The sequence below is a fragment of the Ambystoma mexicanum genome, chromosome 3q, assembly GCF_040938575.1.
Source record: "Ambystoma mexicanum isolate Mex_15411 chromosome 3q, UKY_AmexF1_1, whole genome shotgun sequence".
Classification (NCBI taxonomy): domain Eukaryota; kingdom Metazoa; phylum Chordata; class Amphibia; order Caudata; family Ambystomatidae; genus Ambystoma; species Ambystoma mexicanum.
This window is the reverse complement of record NC_090926.1, coordinates 34,780,721-34,800,990: the sequence shown is the minus strand read 5'-3', so window position 1 is coordinate 34,800,990 and position 20,270 is coordinate 34,780,721. Positions and strand designations below refer to the sequence as shown.

General features: G+C 46.2%; 2 protein-coding genes across 4 annotated transcripts in view; one reads left to right on the top strand and one right to left on the bottom strand.

The window, feature by feature from the left end:
- NCF4 (neutrophil cytosolic factor 4) overlaps positions 1–7,297 on the bottom strand; it is a 267,387-nt gene extending 260,090 nt beyond the window's left edge. Inside the window, exon 1 of one of the 3 annotated variants that reach the window (XM_069653000.1) lies at positions 6,851–7,297. In XM_069653000.1, coding sequence (XP_069509101.1) covers positions 6,851–6,882 — 32 coding nt within the window. In that variant the 5' untranslated portion in view covers positions 6,883–7,297. The remainder of the gene's footprint in view (positions 1–6,850) is intronic. The other 2 variants (XM_069653003.1, XM_069653001.1) reach the window with 2 other exon arrangements.
- Positions 1–20,270, top strand: part of PVALB (parvalbumin) — a 503,057-nt gene that overhangs the window by 191,780 nt on the left and 291,007 nt on the right. The window lies entirely within an intron of this gene.

Below are 20,270 nucleotides of genomic sequence, written 5' to 3'. Positions count from 1 at the left end.
CCACTTCACCATCTCAGCCCTGCTACTCTCATTCCCCTATCCCATCTGTCATCCAAAGGAAATTCAAACTTTTCTCCATCCTCCCCTTCCAGGACCATGTCGAGTACTCCCTACAAGACCTCTCACATCCAATTACCGACACCAATGAACTTGCCTCTGTTAAGTTCATCAATGCACCGTCTATATTATTTACACTTCTAAACCTTTGCACCCTCAACCATGGATCTCCCCAGCCACCCGACAGCTGAGAACAACCATGCTCAGTCACCTATGCCGCGGACAGTAATATCACTCCCCTACTCTTCTTACTGCCTACAGAAACTCTCTCCTTGCTCTCACCACCACTCTTGACTCTGCCAACCCCTCTTACTATATCCTCTCTTCACTCACATCCTCACAAACTATAAAGGACCCTCTAAGCCATGCTTGCAGCTAAAATGTGCCCTCTTTCTCTTCCTGCTGATGACCTTCTCCTCCAAATTCACTAGAATATGTGACATTATCCACTCTCTTGTCTCTCTGTCCCCCTTCCTATATCCTTCCATCTCTCTCGCCCTTCATCTCTACGGCCTGTCGCCCCCACACTCACCTCACTGTTCCACATGCCTACCACCCTAACCAAATTGTTACCCATACATTGCCTAGCTAATTCATCCTGTGCTCCTACTGGCCCCTTTGTACAATGAAAGAAGCTTGCCCTGGCCACCTCCTCTCACCACCCCTCCCTCTTTACTCTCTCCATCATAACCGGCATCTTCCCTGCCTGTTACAAAATAGCTACATGTATACACTCCCTGATAACCCCAAGAATCCCACTTTCTGCAGACCTGTCTCTCTCCTTCTCTACAACTCTAAAGTCCTTGAGAGTTGTCTTTAACCAAATCGTCAACTACCTCGAGATGCACATTCCATGTGAGCCACTGAAATCATGATTCCGTAATAAACACTCCATGGCAGATGCTCTCACCCATGTCTGTTACCTTCTTACCACTACTCACTACCCTCACCTCTCCTCAATCTCTCCACAGCCGTTGACACTGTGGATCATCTCTGCCTCCTCCAAACCCTCTCCTCGCTTTAAGTTCATAACACTTGACTGCGTGGCCTCCTCTCTCTCCAAACGCACCTTCACAATCTCATAGAGGGACAATCTCATAGAGGGACACATAAGGGCCTGGGCCACCAATCTCAGCGACTGTGGGGTTTAGCACGGGTGGGGTAGGGGGAGAAGGAGGTGAAGAGGAAAGTCTTGGGGTGCTTCCAGAATTTGAGGAGATCTGGCTCAAGACGGAGAGGGAGGCTGTTCCAGAGGCAGGAGCCAGCCGAGGAAAGAGATTGTCCGCTAGCTCGCTGCTAAGAGCAACGCTTGACACGCAAAGAGTTGGAGTCGGTGGAACAGAGATCTGGAGGGAGTGTGATAATAGTAACATCCTTTGCAGTGAAGCTAGTGGCTCTGACTGTGTGAATCAGTGAAGTTTGCGCCTCAAGACTAGTGGCAGCCTAGGCATATTTGGCATTCAGTGGTGCCCCCCCCATTATGTTCAGGTTGTCACAGTGTTACGCAGAGTGGCCCACCCCCCCAAGTAAAACCAACAGTGAAACGCTCTTGATGACATGCCACCATGGGCCAAGATGGCTCTACGTGAGAAGGGGCGCTCTCCCCCATGAAGTGTTGGTCGTGCCATCAGCAGAGTGCAGTGCGCTCTGAGGGGGCTGCTGCCGCTCCGTTCCACCACTTTCCATGCATTTGCAGTGTTGCAAGCGCCTTGCTCTTCCTTTGAAGTGAGAGATATTTACATTGTACTGCAGCTAGCTTATCTCATGCTACCTTATCTCCGGGTGGCTCTGGAGGGGGTCCTTCTTGAACCGAGGGGGGGTTTCTTGGGGGCACAGCAGAGTAGTGCAGCATCGGAGCACTAATTGGTAGGTAGAGGGCGACTGCAGAAAAGCCTACATTGATTCACTCGCTCTGCTGCCTGGGTGTGGGATGATCGTCTATCCTGGGATTTTCTGTTTTTTTGGGATTGCATGACAGGGGAATAGGGGATTACTATTGGGGATATCTTGTTGAAAGTAATTAAATCAAACGGGTGTTTAACAGGGACACAAACGACATACAATATATTTGATCTATCATAAATACATATCGGTCCTCTTTTATGCAGCTGATACAAATGATCACTCACTAATAACTGTTACTTAAGTTCTAAGGAGCAATTATTGATAACATTCTAATGTAGGTGGGGCTTACACACTCCCATCCACTTTATTCTGTGGCGGTGGCAATCTTGAATACATTTGTGCTTTTATATCGCTTCTTAGGTTTGGCTAAATAGGTGGCGGTTGTGCCACCTCTATGCAAAACTACTGCCATGGATAAGAGGGTAAGAGGGGAGATATGGCATCTGAAATGCGACGCAGTCTGCAGGTGTTCTTCGTTTAGGAGCACTCCCATTAAATACCATGGCCAAGCTAAATAATACGGCCATTCCGCTCTTGTAGGAATAGTAGCTCAAAGACCTTATGGCAAGTGATGTGGAAACGCCATGAAGAACCGGGAGTGCTGCCACTCTTGGGCCTCATTACAAGCTTGGCGGTCCGGAAATAAAGGTGTTGGTAGCAACGTACTACATGGGAATGGGAAATAACCTTTCCGCTGCCGCCTATGATATCCCGGTAAAACCCGGATGTCAGGGGGGATGGAAACAGTTTACGGATTTGGTGGCAACCCACCAACCTCGTAATGAGGCCCATGTGGTTTATGCCATGTAATACTCAGTTTTCCATGATTTATCAGCTTGGGTGTTTCCATTCTCCTGCTCTCTGTGAAATTGTAATGATTGCCTCACCTATCATAACCATCCTGAACTCTGAACAAAAGTGAGTGCACGGTAAAGTGTTGACGAAAAAGACTTTATACACTTTGCTATCGCCGAGAAGGTAGAGGGAAGACATTCATACATTCATACAAAATGCATTCGGGGACTTGCAGTCCTGGACTTCACCATTATAAATTCAGGACTACAAGTCCCAGAATGCAAAATTAAAGCCAGGTCGGGACAAGAATCTCTCGTATTGAATAATGTTGGCATGTATGAGCAATGCATTGCTCGAGGCCGTTGCATTATCCTCTCCTGGCCCTCTCTTACTAGAGAAGTATTTCTACAGTCCTGCTGCGCATTAGGCCCAGTTTAGGCGCTCACCAGCCGAGTGAGAAACGCAGGATTTCATCACTTCGCCTGTTTCAAATATCCTTATTGAAAAAACCCACAGCTTTTACAAGCTCCTTGCTTCAGCGCTGAAAAAATATGATATGGTTTGTACATCCGGAAATGTGTCTTTTCTGCTGGATATCTTGCAACAGACCTGCTTCTGGTCTTCCACTAGAACCCACACATGTGTACACATGTACACATACGCACTGAAACAGGACACACTTACATAGACGTAGACACACGGGCACTGACACACATACAGAGCAAGCTCTCAAGTGTACCCATGCCATGTGTGAGAAAAGTACACAGTCCTATTTATTCTTGGACTTCTGGGACTTGCGGTTTTTCCTGAATTGAAAATGGAAAAGAAAAAAAACGGTGAGTCCCAGAATTCTAAGGGGAAAACAGGGTTGGATGACTTCCTCGTGGCCAGGGCCTGGCAAGGTGTTGTTGGTAGAAAGTAAGGGACTCTCTCTACATTCTGTTCCTGAGGCCATAAAAAGTAGTTAGCAGGCAGAGCGGATGCCTACAGGTGTCCCATCAATGTGGTGGCAATGGTTGACTGAACAGTAAAGGATAAAGGATTAATGGTGCCTACATGTATGTAAAAAAGCTAGCAACTGAGTCCAGTCAAGCTTCTATTATTTACAATTCATACGGATCCACTACATAGGAGTTTGTGTTAATAGTTTCAGACTGCAGTGGCTTTACCCCAGTATGTCACAGGCTACTGCAGATGGGGGTTAAAGGTAACCACTTTTCAACAATGACCATAACTACATTTGGGGGCTGAAAGGGGTGGATTTGGATGAGGATTTCAGTGGGCTAAAAGGAAGGAAAATTGTTGGAGCAGAGGGAAATTACATATTGGTCTCTGTTTAAACGGTGACAAAACCAAGATCATCATCCTAGCCCCCAAGGAATTCTATCCAAACTCGGCCCTGAATACTCACACTTCACCATTGACAACTCCAGCATACCTGTCTCATCATCTGTGAAGACCCTAGTAGTTTACTTAGACTCCACATTCTCTATGTCTAGACAGGTCAGCGCTATCTCATCCGCCTCTGCGCTCACCACTAAACTCATTTATCCCATAAAACCCTTCCTAACCTCTCAAAACTGCCTCTCCATCGCCAGAGCCACGATAGGAGCAAGATTTGACTACTGCAATGCCTTCCTAGCAGGCACCTCAACCAATAACCTAAACAAGCTCCAAATAGTGCAAAATAACGCGCTCTGCACCGCACTGCACATCCCCAAATTCGACCATGTATCCCAAGCCAGACGAAATGCACACTGGCTACCAGTGAAGGAAAGGATCAACTTCAAAATCCTCACCCTCAATCATAAATGCATCAATATAGCTGCACCTTCCTATCTATCAAAAACCATAGTCAAGAACTCCTTCGACCGACCCAAAAGAAGCCACCATACAACCAACTCTGCATACCCACCATAAGAAGAGCCAAAGTCGGCGGCATAGGCTTCCCCCACATAGCACCTAAGCTCTGGAATGCTCTTCCCAACTCACTCAGAGCAGAACCCTCCTTGTTCTCCTTTCGCAAATCACTCAAAACCACACTATTCACCTAACTCTCTACTTCCGCCCACACCCTAACCACTTCACCTCCCACCTTAAGCTGTACTGTAACACAACGTGTCAGCATCACAATTTCTATGTATTCTAAATGCTCTTAAAATGCAAATATCCATGTAACCACCATGCTTTCCTTTGTAACCAGCAAGATTGCGATTTCTGTAACAGCGTCACAATGCCCCTGGGCTGCTGTGCGCTTTAAAAATATAAATAAATAAATATTGACCCAGTTAAAGATTTCATGGTTCATTCATCCCAATTTTCTTTTTCCGCAGTTCTGACATTTTTTGGCTGAAAGAACTCACATTTCTATTTTTTTATTTGGGGGATTTCTCCAGGGAAATCTATCGCCTCGGCTGGGTCCTCGCTCTGGAACAGCCTCCCTGCCTCTCTCAAACTTGAGCAGAACCACCTCTGGTTCCGGAAGCAACTCAAGACCTTCCTTTTTGCTTCTGCTTTATCTCTTCCTCTCCCCTGCTGATGCACCTGACTGCTCTGCACACTGGTCACCTGGTCCCCCCTTGCACTGCCTCCGGGCTCCCCAGTACTTAAGGGTCTGTATCTGCAACCCTACAGTCCTTTCTCTCTGCACTTATGCGCCACCCGCTGGCTGCATTTGTGAGTTAACTGCACTTCTCCCTTGCCCTCGCCCCTGGCACTTCTCCCCTTCCCGGCACTTGCACGATCTGAATGGCCCAAGGCACAGTACGATCGTTATTTTGTCCTCCCTTTGTTTCCCCATCATTGCCTTGTCGTGCCTACAAATACTTGTGTAACGGCGCATTATAAAAGGCACATCATATCATTTCAAAATCCCCCTCCCATGTTATTTATTCCCTATCCTCCCACCCCCTACCACTTATATGCCCTTACCCACACATCCATATTTTTCTGGGAGTTTTTTTTCGTCCAGAATTTTTCATCAAAAAATGCGTGCGATGAATGAACGTTGTACTAGATTTCATACAACTACAGTTGAAAGGTAAATACAGCTGCATAAGGAGGTTAAAGTCGATACAAGTTGTAGTGTTAAGGAAACTGTTATGGGAAGTTAAAGATAGCAATGGCTGGACACTAGAGCCAGGCGTAATTGGCAAGATGAGGATGGCTGCAGTTTCGGTTAGAGGTAGTCACAAAGGGAGGATAAGGGTGGCAAAAGTGAAGACTAAAGAGGACAAAATATGTCGTTTAAATCGAATTACAGCTGTATATGCAGGGTCGGACTGGGACATAAAATGGTCTCGGGCACCAAAGAAAAAGTGGGCCACAGTTGCAAATGGCTATTCATTCCTTTTGTGACACTGTTTGAATAGTACTCGAGGTGGAATTGTTGGATAAAACGTGAGGCAAATTGCGCATTTTAATGAATATTTATTCAGCACCACTGGTCAGAATTATTAGCCTCACAGTGAAGTAACTCATCAAACGTACCTGCATTGGCCAAAAAACTGGCCCACTTTGACCCAAAAAACTGGACCACACCAGCATTTTGCGTTTTTGGTTCGGCCATGGGCCTATACTATTGCCCTATAAGCCAGTCCGACCATGATTACAAGGTGAACAACGTTGGGTGGAGACAGGAAGTGGAATTCAAAGGTGGACTACATGGAGACTGTAGTGAGATATAGTTGAAGGGCAAAGATGGAGTGTTACTGTTGATCGATCATTCTTGAGTGTGAGACAAACTATAAACCCCCAGCATACACGACCAACTTAACTCTGCCTGCGTTTGGGACACACCATCATGGGTGTGTGTGTGTGTGCTACACTCTGCTCTATCCCATAGTGCGTAAACAAACATCCCAAATATGCAATTCACTTCTCCATCTACAAGTTTGGTAGAAGCATTGCCATTTCCGAGTGTGTGAAACCGGTATTTTACCACACCCCTCTCTGCCGTGTTCTCTCCGATAGCAACACATTGCGTCCAGCAGGCACGCGCCCCTCCTTTTGAACTGCTGGTGGTTTATAGATACGCAGCTTGTGAAGACGTGCAATTGCCAGATACAGTTAAGTACTTGCGCAAGATACTTACCTTTCATCCCTCAGTTGGCGTGGTAGCGACATCCCTGAATCGAGCTGCCCAGGTCAAATATCGCCCGTTGAGGGAGAACAGCGCCCAGCACCGATGGGTACAGGGCTGCGCAGTGAGGCAAATAAAACCCACTGTGCAAAGGAAACGTACGAGTTTCAGTGTTGCCAGGTAATCACCAATGGGGTGCGGCGCGTGGCCATAGACATCAGGAAGGCCCCAAATAAGCTAGAGCAGCTGCATGTGCTTCTGGGAGCTGACGCACACGTCGCGAGGGGGTCTGTGGTCTCGGTCTCCCCTCGAGCGCGTCAGTTACGGAAGCTTCTCTTGTAGGGAAAGCCCGCCATGAAGAAGGGTCCAGAACAGCACCTCACGAGAAACCCCGAGCGTAATACCATTAAAGGGGGAAGTGTGGACCAGCGAGACACGTACAAATGGGGAAGTATGGGCGGTTGCAGAATGGCGAAAAGGGGAAGTGAGGCCTGCACGCAAAGGATGGGCGATAAGGAGACAGTTACGAGGCGAGAATATAAGGGAGAGAGTGGATGGACATTTTTAACGCACTTTCCAACTATTATGCGTCATCTGTCTCTTGCCCCACGGCCCCATCTTCACGTTCCATTTCAAGGTACTATTCATTCCGTGTCACATGCTATTGTCCAGAGTTACTCTTCATTTCTTCCTTGTGTATTTCAATGTTCTCCAGTTCAACCCATCGATTCCCATTGTTGTTCAGCCACTGTTGCTATCTCTGTGGCCTCGAGCATTCATTTAGCAGCATTATTCACCCACCCTTTCCCCATGTGTCCAACGTGGTCCTCTCCATAGACCTATTTATGACCTGCATGCCTCTCTGCTCTTCAGCCTGACTTTCAATTTCTCACTTATTTATTTATTTTACTTATTATTATTTATTCTGTTCTCTCCCCTGGTCCGCACTTTACAATTCTCCCCCCTTCCATGCACTTTCCCCTTCCCCAGGCACTTGCGCGTTCTCTATGTCACTGGGCCTAGCAAGATCGTTGTTTTTGTTCTCCCCTGTTCCCCTCCCTTTGCTGGCCAGTGCTCTGAAACACTTGTGTACGAGCGCAATATAAATAAAATATGATATCATATCACTTCTTTTTTATCCCTAGTTTGCAACTCCCTTAGACGAGCTATGAGTCAGTCGTGTGTACTATTATTGCAAATGCACAGGGGGTTAGGGGGCAAAAGCTGAGGCACCTTAGAAGCAACTTCTCCTGAGTCGTGCAAGGTCATTGTTTCTACCTACTATGGATGGACTAATATGACAAAAGGGAAGTGAAGAACAAGATGGCAGCTTTGAATGTAAAATGATGAGAACAGATTAGTTTGCAGGGATTAGCCCAGAAGTGCCTCTAGGAAATGCTCCAATGGAGACACAGCCCAGCTAGATCTAAAAGGCACAGTGCAATCACCGTCGTCCACTTTGGTCTTCTTTTTGCTTGAGATCAGGTGTCAAGTGACAGTTCTCCTTATTGGAGGAGCCTGCAATATACCCATAAACAAGTCCATGCATAAATGAGATGCTTCCTGGCATATACATTCTAGCCTCACTGTTTTTAAAGAATGAAGCGGCTTGGTTTGATTTCCCCCTTCGCCCTATAATTAGGACTGATTACTCTTGGCTGCAAATTGTTGACTCGACCCTGACGTAGCCCAGACTACATCCTGCTTCACTAGGTGCAAGGACAATAATATTCCAACCTGGGACTGCCAGGACTCTGAACCACAGGCAGGACAAATCTGCTATTCATGGCTACCTGACCCTTAGGAGACTAGCCAGCCCACTGACTAGAGGACACCTCAATAATTCCTATTGATGGAGGCCTACAAAGGTCTTCCAACCCTAGGATGAGCTTGTTTGGAATGAGAAGGCACGACACCTCGTTGCTTGCAAAGGGCAGGTTTAATAGCTAGTGTCCCTTCCAAATGCCACTTGGCTAGTGTCAGCGGAAGTCAACGATCTACGCTAGCCTTTGTTGTAGAATAACGTACTTACGCCTCAAAATCGATTTTAAGACACCCGCACAGCACAGAGTAACCGTGGACTCTTGCTGACAGCTAGAGTCCATCTGTACCTGCTCAAGAGAAGAAGCACTCTCTTAAGTCACCCACTTGAAGAACTGTGCTGCGGGAGCACCATAAAAAATGGCGGGACTGTGACGCCACCTCACCCCCGTACCAGGGAGACAAATGTGCCCTTCATTGCTCCCTGAGAGGGGGGTCTTTTGGTTGCCTAAAGCATGGTCTCAAGAAAACAGACAAAGCCTCTGAGGCTTTGTGGAGAAAGCCATGAGCCTTTAGTGCTGCCCAGCAACTGTATGTTTGCTGTTACATAGCACACAGTTCTGTACTATAGCACCTAGAATCCCCACTGGTGCATTATAGCTCTCTCTGTGGTTGAAGAGCAGCCACACACGCGTTTAAACTTTATATGTGAGGTTCTCTAGCATTAGTATTGTGTGTGTGCTAAAATGACTCATAAAGCATTCCAGCTGGCCGTATTGACTAAAAATATTTTGTTGATTTGTTTAGCACTTCATGCCAAAGTGCCCCAGCTTCTAAGCACTGTCATATGTCAAACTCAGTGTCCTTATTATTGCCCACATGTGGTAGCCAGTTTATCCACCTAGGGAGGATGAAGGTCCGAGTCGGCTCGATCAGAGTACCGAAACCTGTTGCGCTGCATCGTCCTGTTCCCAAGACGAGCAAGTTGCACTTGAGCAATCCCAGCTTTAAGGGGTTGCAGTATCATTCAGAGTCCCCTCAAATGAAAGGCCAGTGTTCCCATGGACAATTCTGCAGTGTAGGCCCTTATCTTCTGAGCTGGAGCTACCCACCTTTAAACCAGGATCAACTGCAAGTTCACTGCCCATTGCTCCATTACCAAGCTGGCTCTCTGTAATAATAACCAACATTAGCACCCGGGTGGGGGGAGCCAACCAATCAGATGGCTAGGAACGTGGGCCTGAACCGCCGGTACAAGCCGCATTCCAAGCCGCCTGATGGCCGGCTCCCCCGCCACCCTCTACCCTCCGCCCCAGTTTTTGTTTTGTTTCCCTCCCCCTACTTGCTTTATTTCAGCAGCGGCGAGTGCCGTTACCGCATTCGCTCCTTCCCCTTTCGCTCGGGCCAATAACTTGGACTACCGGGCCATTAACCCCCGTTACAGCCCTTAGAACGGGAGCTTAACGCCACAATATAATTTTAAATAGCCCTTCGGGTGAGACTCCTCTCCCATTTTTAAATACTGTAATAATAGGTGTTGGTTATGACGCCAATATAATGACACTTTATCAACCTTGGAAGGATGAAACAGATTCAAACTTTTGTCCTTCATGCCTTAAATAATGTTAAAGGCAAGAACTTAACTCGCTGAGCTAAACTATGGAAGTAGCAACCATTTAACCGAAACAGATGCAAGCATTCGCAGACTCTGCCCCTCTAGAGATTATTCTGATACATATCATTGGCCATAGTATTTAGTGGGGGAAACACTTGCTTAGTGGAGATGGGTGTAGGAGTGACAGGCTTTTGTGCTTTGCATTTGAAACCTGTTCTTGACATTATTTTATAAATGGTTACAACTATTCCTTCACCATGTTGTTATCGACAGTTGTTCGATACTATAATAGTATCACATTTTCTGTGAATACATATTTGCATAATAATCTTTTTATACCCTCTTTAATGGAATTACATCTATGTTCGATGCTTTAATCAGAACCCACCTGTTATCAAGAAAGAAAAGCCCGAAGGTTCAGCCTCTCTAACAAAAGGTGAAATAGGCGTTTGTGAAATCCCTTTGTTTGACTATACATTATGAGTTGTGTATCTGCCATCATCAAGAAGCTTAAGGTGAACCTCTGTGGTGCTCATACAAAAAGCTAATTCCCCCTAGTTCTCCCTAAGAAATGCTAACCATCCTTAGGACTGTCAAATCATCCTGTGACCCAGCTGACCTGTTTGCCCCATCAATGGTAAAGGAACGTGCACCCATTACCTGTTCCTATCTCTCCCCCTCTTCAACCTCTCTCTTTCCAGCCTGTATCAAAGGGACACCTGTCCTATGTATCTTCAAGAAGCCATTGGCTGACCCCATCAATCCTGCAAAACATGACTAAGTTTCTGTCCTCCCCCTATTCCAAAATCCTCGAACATCACTTCTTCAATAGCATTTTTTCCTACCTGGAATAGTGGAGCCAAATGACCTCTGTGACCCTCTCCAATCTGGATCTCATAGTCAGCATTCTACCAAGTCTGCCATTATCCACACCTCAAATATTCAGACTTCCTCTTACAACTCCAAAGTTTCCTCTAGCCTAATTCAATTAGACCACTCAGTTTATTTGACATGGTGGACCACTCATTTCTTTTTCTGCCTCTCTCTGACCTTGGCATTCAAGACACTGCTCTTGCATGGGTTAATTATTGCCTATCTTATGAGACCTTCTCCATCTCTTGGAACACAGCCACCTCTGACCCCTTCCCTGTTGTCACCCGAGGACACTTCGTTCTTGGGCATCTGCTATTTGCCATTGACACCCGATTCCTTTTTAAACTAATCTCCACCTTTAGGTACTACCCCCTCTCAGCAGACGACACACACACCTTCTTCTGCTTCCCTACTATTACTCCCGATCTCCCTTCCGGTTTATCTGCTTGTTTCTGTGCTTTACAGCAAAGAATGGCCTTTTTTCTATTGTATGCTGAGCTTCTTCAAGACTGATAGAATCTACCATTCTTCCAACCCACACCTGGGTCTCAATCCGATCTTATTTTCTCCTGACCTACTCTCCCCTCCCACAATGCATGCAACCTGGTTGTCCTTTTTTACAGTGACTTTACCTTTCACCACTTTATTAACTCTACCTTGACTCTGGCAAGAACTAACCTACGTTGTGTCAGGAAAGTCTGCCAATTTCACCAAAACTCTCTTATTGACCTTAATACTCGGTTGTTTTGATTACTGTGCCCGCACCCGCTTTGGGCTCCTCCTCCTTTACTCTTACTTCCCTGATTGACAAAGTACTCAACTTTGCCACTTGTGCCATCTACAGTCTTTCCTCCCACATCTAAACACTGCTTTCATGCTGGCTGGCTGTCTAAGAAAAAACTGTTGTTTTTCAAATTCCTACTGCTTGTCTACAAATACCTGCACGCGGCCTGCCACGTATAAATTGAGAATCATTGTTTTGCTAATGAAAGTTTATTACCTCTGTTGATATGTGACATATGCTCTACTTTAGTACATCTCTGGATAGCTGGACCATTTAAATTGTAATTTGTGAATTTGTTCACCCCCTCGGCAGCCCGCAAGCTTTGCGTGTTTCCCCTGACCCTTGTTTCCCATTTTGACCCCTCATGTCACCCCCGTCGCTCACCTGTAACCTGATTGGCTCACCTACTCAAACCCACAACAACAAGGGCATAGGGTCTACTCTGGTCACTTCCTCCGCCACTTGAGCTTGTGCATAAGGTAAGCAGGCCATCTCTGGATAGCTGGACCATTTAAATTGTAATTTGTGCATTTGTTCACCCCCTCGGCGGCCTGCAAGCCTTGAGTGCTTCCCCAGACACTTGTTTCCCATTTTGCCCCCTCATCCCATCCCCGTCCCTCCCCTGTACCCTGATTCGCTCACCTGCTCAAAACCCACAACGAGGGCCTATGGCATATGCTGTTAGCTTCCTCTGCCACTTTAGCCTGTGGGCGGGCTAAGCAGGTCATCTCTGGATAGACAGACCATCTAAAATATAATTTGTGAATCTTTTCACCCCTTCAGTGGAATGTGTGCCTTGCTTGCTTCCCCGACCCTTGTGTCCCGTTTCGTCCCATCATCCTGCCCCGTCCCTCCCCTGTACCCTGATTGGCTCACCTGCTCAAACCCACAACAACGAGGGTTTAGGGCCTACGCTGTTTGCTTCCGCCACCACTTTAGCTTGTGTGCGAGGTAAGCAGGCCATCATGGATAGCCAGACTATTTAAATTGTAACTTGTGCATTTTATCACCCTCTCAGCAGCCTGCGTGCCTTGCATGCTTCCCCCAACTCTTGTTTCCTGTTTTGTCCCCTCATCCCGCCCCTGTACCGCTATTGGCTCGTCTGTTCAAACCTCACAACAACGCAAGTCTAGGACTTGCTCTGTTCGCTTTCTCCGCCACTTTAACTTGTGCATGAGGTAAGCAGACCATCTCCAGATGGCCGGATCATCTAAACTGTAATTTGTGCATTTGTTCACCCCCTCGGTGGCTCGCACACCTTGCGTGCTTCCCCTCACCCTTGTTTCCCATTTCGTCCCCTCATCCCGCCCTATCCCACTCATTCCGCTCTGTCGCTTCCCTGTACCCTTATTGGACCAAAAATCCACGAAAGATCAATTAACCATGGGCAGGCAGCCCATCTGGCTAAGGGCACAGAGGGAAAAGGCAGCTCCAGATCATGTTTGCCAGTGTTCGGCAGTTGAGCCTGCAGTGCAGCTGTCAACCAGCAGCAACTGATGAGGTAAGCAAGGTCCGGGCAGGGGGAACAGCAATTACTGCTCCCCATTAAACTGTCGCACCAATCTTCTTATTACCTAAAGGCCTGTAGCCTCCTGCATGTAGCCCACATTTTTCACCGTAGGCATATATGGCATTTATGCCGATTTGTGTTAGTTAGCCTATCTGGCATTCATGCCAATTTGTTTTAGTTAGCAATATTTGGCATTTAGACCAATTTGTCTTAGTTAGCCATCTCTTGCATTTAGGCCGATTTGTGTTAGTCATATCAGGCATTTAGGCCAATTTGTGTTAGTTAGCAATATCTGGCATTTAGGCCGATCTGTGTTAGTTAGCCATATGTGGCATTTAAGCCAATTTGTGTTAGTCATAGCTGGCATTTAGGCCGACTGTGTTAGTTAAGCCATATTTGGCGTTTAGGCCAATTTGTGTTAGCCATATCTGGCATGTAGGCCGACCTTGTCAGTTAAGCCATATTTGGCATTTATGAAAATTGTGTTAGCCACATCTGGCATCTAGAACAACTGTGCTAATTAGTCATATCTGGCACCTAGGCCACTTTCCAGAAATTCCGAACATAAGTGCTTTGCATTTGCTGTTGTGTTGGAAATGTGGTCGTTTTTCCCTTTATCCAGGAATCTCGAATCTGGGTGTTTTGCATTTGCTGTTGTGTTGAAAATGTAGGCAATGTCCCCCTTTCCTGGAACCTCGAATCTAGGTGCTTTGCACTTGCTGTTGTGTTTCAAATTTAGGCATTTTCACCCTAGCCAGGAACCTCAAATCTAGGTGTTCTGCATTTGCTGTTGTGTTTGAAATGTAGGCGTTCTTCCCTCTTTCCAGGAATCGAGGCACCCCCACCATCCAGCACTGTGCTCCCAGCTCTAGGTGCTACACAGCCTCTGCTGAGCCCAGCTCGAGCTGCTCTCTAGCATTACTGCTTTGCTCAGTGAAACAACAGCAGAACCATGTCTCCACATAGAAAGGAACCACAACCTTAGGTGCTCCACCACTCCCACAATACTCAGAATCCAGGGGTAACTAGGGATAATTTGCGGGAAGTAGAAAGGCAGCCACAAATTGACAGCGGTCTACAAATCAAGCAACGTAGACTTCAAATAGACAGCCCAAAGGATAAGGACACCTAAGGCCCACATACAGGTAGCATCATCCACCCCTGCTTTAAAATCCCCACCCACTCATCTGCTAGATATCAGACTCTAGACCCCCCTCGACCATGCCCCCACATCCATAACCACAGACCACTAAAACCCACAAAGATGCATAAGGGCAACTACATCCCCAACACAACTCAGGAAAGTGTTGTCGACCGGCAAGACCCCTTGCGACCCAAACACATTAATGCAAACTCATTAAACTAGAAGGCTACAAAGGACTGCAGTATGCCACAGCCGAGTACATGCTGAGCTGAGAGAAAACTAGGAGAAAGAATAAATCAAATGGAACCACACCTTGGCACCACGCCTACAAATGCAGACATGTCAATCGAACACACACCTCTAGAAGCATGACATAAAATAGAATAAACTCCAAAAGAAGGCAACAAATCTCTGAGCTATAGAAGAGGAACCAGAAGAAGTCAGCGACCCAAACAAACAAATTACATTCAGAACAATGTGCATAACACACAGAGCAATCTACAGCCAAAGCGCAAAATTCGTACAAAAGAAAATCATCATTCACCAGCTGACCAGAACACTCAGATCCAGCAAGGACATCTGCCTGGAACCTAAACCATACACAAGGAAAACACTTGGTGGATCAGCATTCTTGTGCATAGCCTCAAAATTGTGGAACTCCCTCCGAAGAGGAATGCAGAACATAAAGGACCATCTAAAATTTAGAAAGCTCCTAAAACCTGGCTCTTCAACTCAGAACTGGACAAAAATGAATGAGCAACACCGACACCCCACGGAATGAACACACAAATGCGAAGACGAGGGACTAGACCAGACCACGACAAAGTGCAGGAAAGTAGAGAGACCCCCAAATGGGGGGGAGTACGAGGTGCACCCTTTCCCATGTAAGACCCTACCAGAAACTAAGAATAGAGATAGGAACTTCGCAAGTTGAACCATAGAGAGAGGGTTTTAGATTTGAAAGGGAAAGGGTGGCGACCAAACAGGTAAACCACAGGGTCCAGGAGCTCAAGGGCGCAGGGAAGAGGTCATCCCTACTAAAAGAGGCCCCGGGAGGTGATGGTAGCTGCACCTGCACGCAAGGACACGCGAGTGGACAAAGCGGTGTAGACATTGATTAGTCTGATGATGGGGGAGTAGAAGAGGTATTACCACCAGGGGCCCTGCAAACAATCCAAAACCCCCCAAAGAAAGAATATAGGGGGAACGATGAAATATCACCACTAACCAACCCCACTAAAAACCTCATCCCTCTGCTTACATCTCTCAAACTCTAAACAAAACACAACCATACCTCTACAGCACAACAAACCGCACGCACTTCACTACACTGCAACAATAAAACAAACCACCTACAGCTTTGCACAACAGCACATGACAACTACTGACCGAAAAAATTCACACCTAGAGTCAGTGAATGGTGAAAACCAAACTGAAGCTGCCAACAGCACACCACAGCTCTCTTGCGCTTTTTCCCACTCAGTCCTACTAAATCACTTTACCCTCTTGCTTTTCAGATCCGCCAGAGCACGAGGGGACCACTCAGGTGGTGAAAGTGCACAATATAAATATCCTTTAACATAACATTAGTCAGTATACATCACCAAGCCTCATACATGTTCAAATATAGGTAGTGTACTCTCTTTGTTGTATTTGAAATTGGGCTACGGGGAACAAAGCAGATGAGATTTGAATCCTTGGGAGCTGCTGGATTGCGTTGCAATAATTTTTCAAATATTCTGAGCTGTGCTCATTCATCTAACAAATGAATGATACTTGTTTTGCTAAAGATTTTCAAGAAAGACTGTAATTTGGAGATTCAAAAAGCAAGGTAAGTCAATCTAAAACTAACAAGCACTGGCCAAGCCAATCGTTTTGGCATTTTCAGTTGTTCATTGCATTTTACATGTATAAACATTAATTTGTTTGGGCCCCATAAATAATGGGCACAACTCCAAGAACATGCAAGCTGAAGTGTGTGTCATTATGTGACTATTAGGTGTGCTGCTGTCCTCTACTGGCTGATTAAATTAATCTAGCATTTTGTAGAGGAGCAGGCAGACGCTTCTCACTAGTTCCCACCCCGTCAATGCCGTCATACTGGAACAGCAGGAGAAGAGCAGTAAATTGTACCCCCTGTATTGTTCCCATACCGCATTGAGTGTATGAGAGACGTTATTCACCCAGACAGCCATACAGAATGTACCCTCGCACTGAAAGCATGGAAGGATGGAGTGCGGAAGGATGCCACATATCAGGATGTTGCTTGCCTGGATGTCAGAACGCACCTATGGACATCATGGACGTACGTTAAAGTGAAATCTGTCAAGGACAGAGTGATGTCATAACCAAGCAACCTCAGAGACAGGCCGAGGCTATATAATCATGAGATGTGGAAAATCAGCTCTGTCTGCAGACCCAATGATGCGTCAATGTTGGCCCAGAGTAAAGGATGCTATTTTGAGGGATAAGCAAAGTGCACAAAGGGAGTACATGGATAAGCTCTTAATGTGGGGAATTCTGCATACATGGACAAATAAGAAAACATCTGTGAGAACCAAACTGTTGATCAATTAAAAGTGAACAAAATTCCTATGAGATAAAGTGAGCAAGCCTCTAGAGGCTAAGAGGAGCAACAACACCATACATAATTAAATTAAGTAGCATTAAATAGAAGGCTGAAATGGACACATTCGTGGTCTCTTCACACGTCACTCAGATGCGGAAAACAAAGGCTATCTATTAGAGCCTCAAGCTAAGATAGTGGTGTGCTCACACTCACTTGAATGTTCCAGGACAGCGAGCAAGCAACAAGGTCAACTACAAACGGAAGACCTTGGCTTATAGCTTACCGATAAGAGATGATGGAGTAACAGGGAAAACGGGGAGTAGTCTGATGGGATTCAAACACCTAAGTTATGTTTCACGTACGTGCTGCTAAAGAGCCAAAAGTCTGAGGTTGGGATAGTATGCCAACCAATCAGTGGGGGTGAGGGACAACTTAACGTGCAATGTAGCATAGACCATCCACTGTTGTTTTGCCTGCTATAATCAGTACAGTACGAATTTAGAGGGAGTTCAAGGCATGCCCAACAGTTAAGGGGTAGCCAATGATGCACTAATTCCTATATGTTCTATAAGTAAATATGTCCCCTTAACCAATTCCGTCCCCTGATAGGTTTTGTTTTTGCCACGTAGAATGACGGCATTGATGACACATTTTGGGGTATAAGACCTTTATGTAATCAAACTGCTATGCGAGTGTGCAAGCATCAGCCCGATGTCTGAGTTATCCCTACTTTAATAAATGACATTAAAGTACTACTTTGCCATATTCCTTTAGTCTGTCTGATTATTTGGTCTGAGATTATTTGTAATTCCATCTCGCACAAAAGACGCTTCAGGTTGCAAGAGCACATTTTTAAATCCAAGCTGAGGCACAAAGCCTGAAGTGTGCACGCTTGCTATGAAAGCCCATAAAATCCTTTGAATCTCTATAGCATCCATCATGGCATTCATTGTTACAGCACATTGTTTAGTCCTAATTACCCAGGCTACAAACATTGCACAAAAGAACAATCTAACTCCTAAAAATCAGTTTAACGCAGAGCCAAAATGTAGGACTGTACCACTCCAGAATATAATACAGACAAACATGATATATGAGACCATGGGCCTCATTACGAGTATGGAGGTAAACCCCCATACCGGGTCCGGGTTTCAGGAATGAGGAATTACCGGGCCATTCCGACCTTGGAGGGCCCGGTAATTCCCTTTCCTGGGACCCAGACCCGGTACATCCCCATTCTCATTTGAACCCCCATAGGGCTCAATGGGAATGGGGAGGATGCTAACAACGGGCCCGTTAATGACGGGCCCGTTGTTAGCATCCTGGTCTGCTAGCGGGTCCCGCTAAGGACGTCTGGTTTCACCAGACGCCCTTAACGGGACCCACAAGCAGACCTCGTAATGAGGCGGTAAAGGGTTAACGCCGCCGGCAGCTCTACCGACGCCGTTAACCCTCTACCGCCTTCCTCGTAATGAGGCCCCACGTGTAGGAATGCTTTACTACTTAATAACTATTGTTTGCAGCAGGGTGAAAATCGTGTGCTGTACCAAGTCTCAGCACCGGTTTACCAGCCATGCCCATGCAAAAAAGGGCCTCAGTGGTAATGTAAATATGCTCGTTTTTGCTGATGTAAGGAAAAATCCAATTTCCTGAAAGCCATATGACTATTTGCAGCTATGAAACACCAGCGAAACAGTTAACATTTACCTCTGGGACACCCGAAGCAGCTGCTCTATTCAGTCCTTGCCTGCATGTTTCACACTTAATAACAGAGTTTGAGTTCCATGAATTCCTCAAATACTCCAACAAAGTGAGCCTCACAGTTACACAATGTAGAAATACCACACACAGGTCCATACGTCTGCTTAGGGGTTTATTTCAGCATAAGAATGAAATTCTCATGCATTACACCACTTTTTTATGCTTTAAACATCCAGCTCCCTTACAATCTCCATTCGTGTGTACTTCTCTTGCACTCTTTCCTTCCTGACTGACACTACACTCCGAAGTGAAATGAAGGGAAAGAGAGAAAAAAAGGAAGCGGATTTCGACTCTTTGAATAGGGTGTTGTGGGAGTCAATGAATAGGGAAGTGTACGTGGAGACTCTAGGGGCACTTCACAATGGGAATGTGTCAAGAGTCAGATAAAGCCTGAACGGGGAACTGACCGGGCACCTTTCTGTAGCTATGGATTCAGTGCTCCAGATAATCATCCAGAACAGGACTGCAAGACTTGTCCTTGGCCTCAGGCCCAGGTATCGTATCACTCCAGCACTGAAATCTCTTTGTTGGCTCCCAGTGGCGGCAACAATCAAGTTCAAGACCCTCTGCATTGCCGACAAGGCGTTCTGGGACCACAACACCTCCAACTCTCTCTACTGAAATATCTTCCTAGTCCAGCGCTTCGCTCCTCCACCTCCAACTCCTTGAGGGCCAGTCGCTTCTCCAAGCAACAAGTTGGGGCAGATCTCTTTCTTCGGCTGGTGCCTCCCTCTGGAACAGCCTCCCTGCCTCTCTGAAACTTGAGCAGGCCCATATCCGGTTCCAAAAGCACCTCAAGACTTTCCTCTTTGCTTCTGCCTTCTCTCTTCCTCTCCCCTGCTGATCTCCTGTCTGATACATGCACTGGTCTCCTGGCAACACTTTGATTTCGGGCCCAGGTCCCTGCCTATTCAGCTGCAAACATGCACTGCCTCTTGGCACCCGCTGCACTTGTGGTTTATTTGTAACCCTACGGTGCCCTCTCCTGCACTTATTAGACACTTGTTTCTGCACTTCTAACACTTGCCACCCGTTGGCAGCACTACTTGTTGTTTCCTGATTCCTTGTCCTGCACTTGTCAATCTCTCCCTCCCCCACTTGTCCATCTCTTCCCCGCTCCCCTGCACTTGCGCGATCTGAATGTCACGAGGCATAGTAAGATAGTTGTTTTTGTCCTCCCTCTGTCTCCCCTATCATGCCTTGTCGCGCCCTGAAACACTTGTCTATAGGCATGTTATAAATGCCTTATCATATTATATCATAAGATTTTGAAGTGGGAGTATGTTACTGCCTATTTATTAAAGTTGGGAGTAAAACGAATTTTTAGGGAGTAAAAATATAAGCCCAATTCCCAATGGGAGTATTTTATAAGCAAGTAAACATTTGTTTTAACTGGAAATCGGAAACGTTTTTGT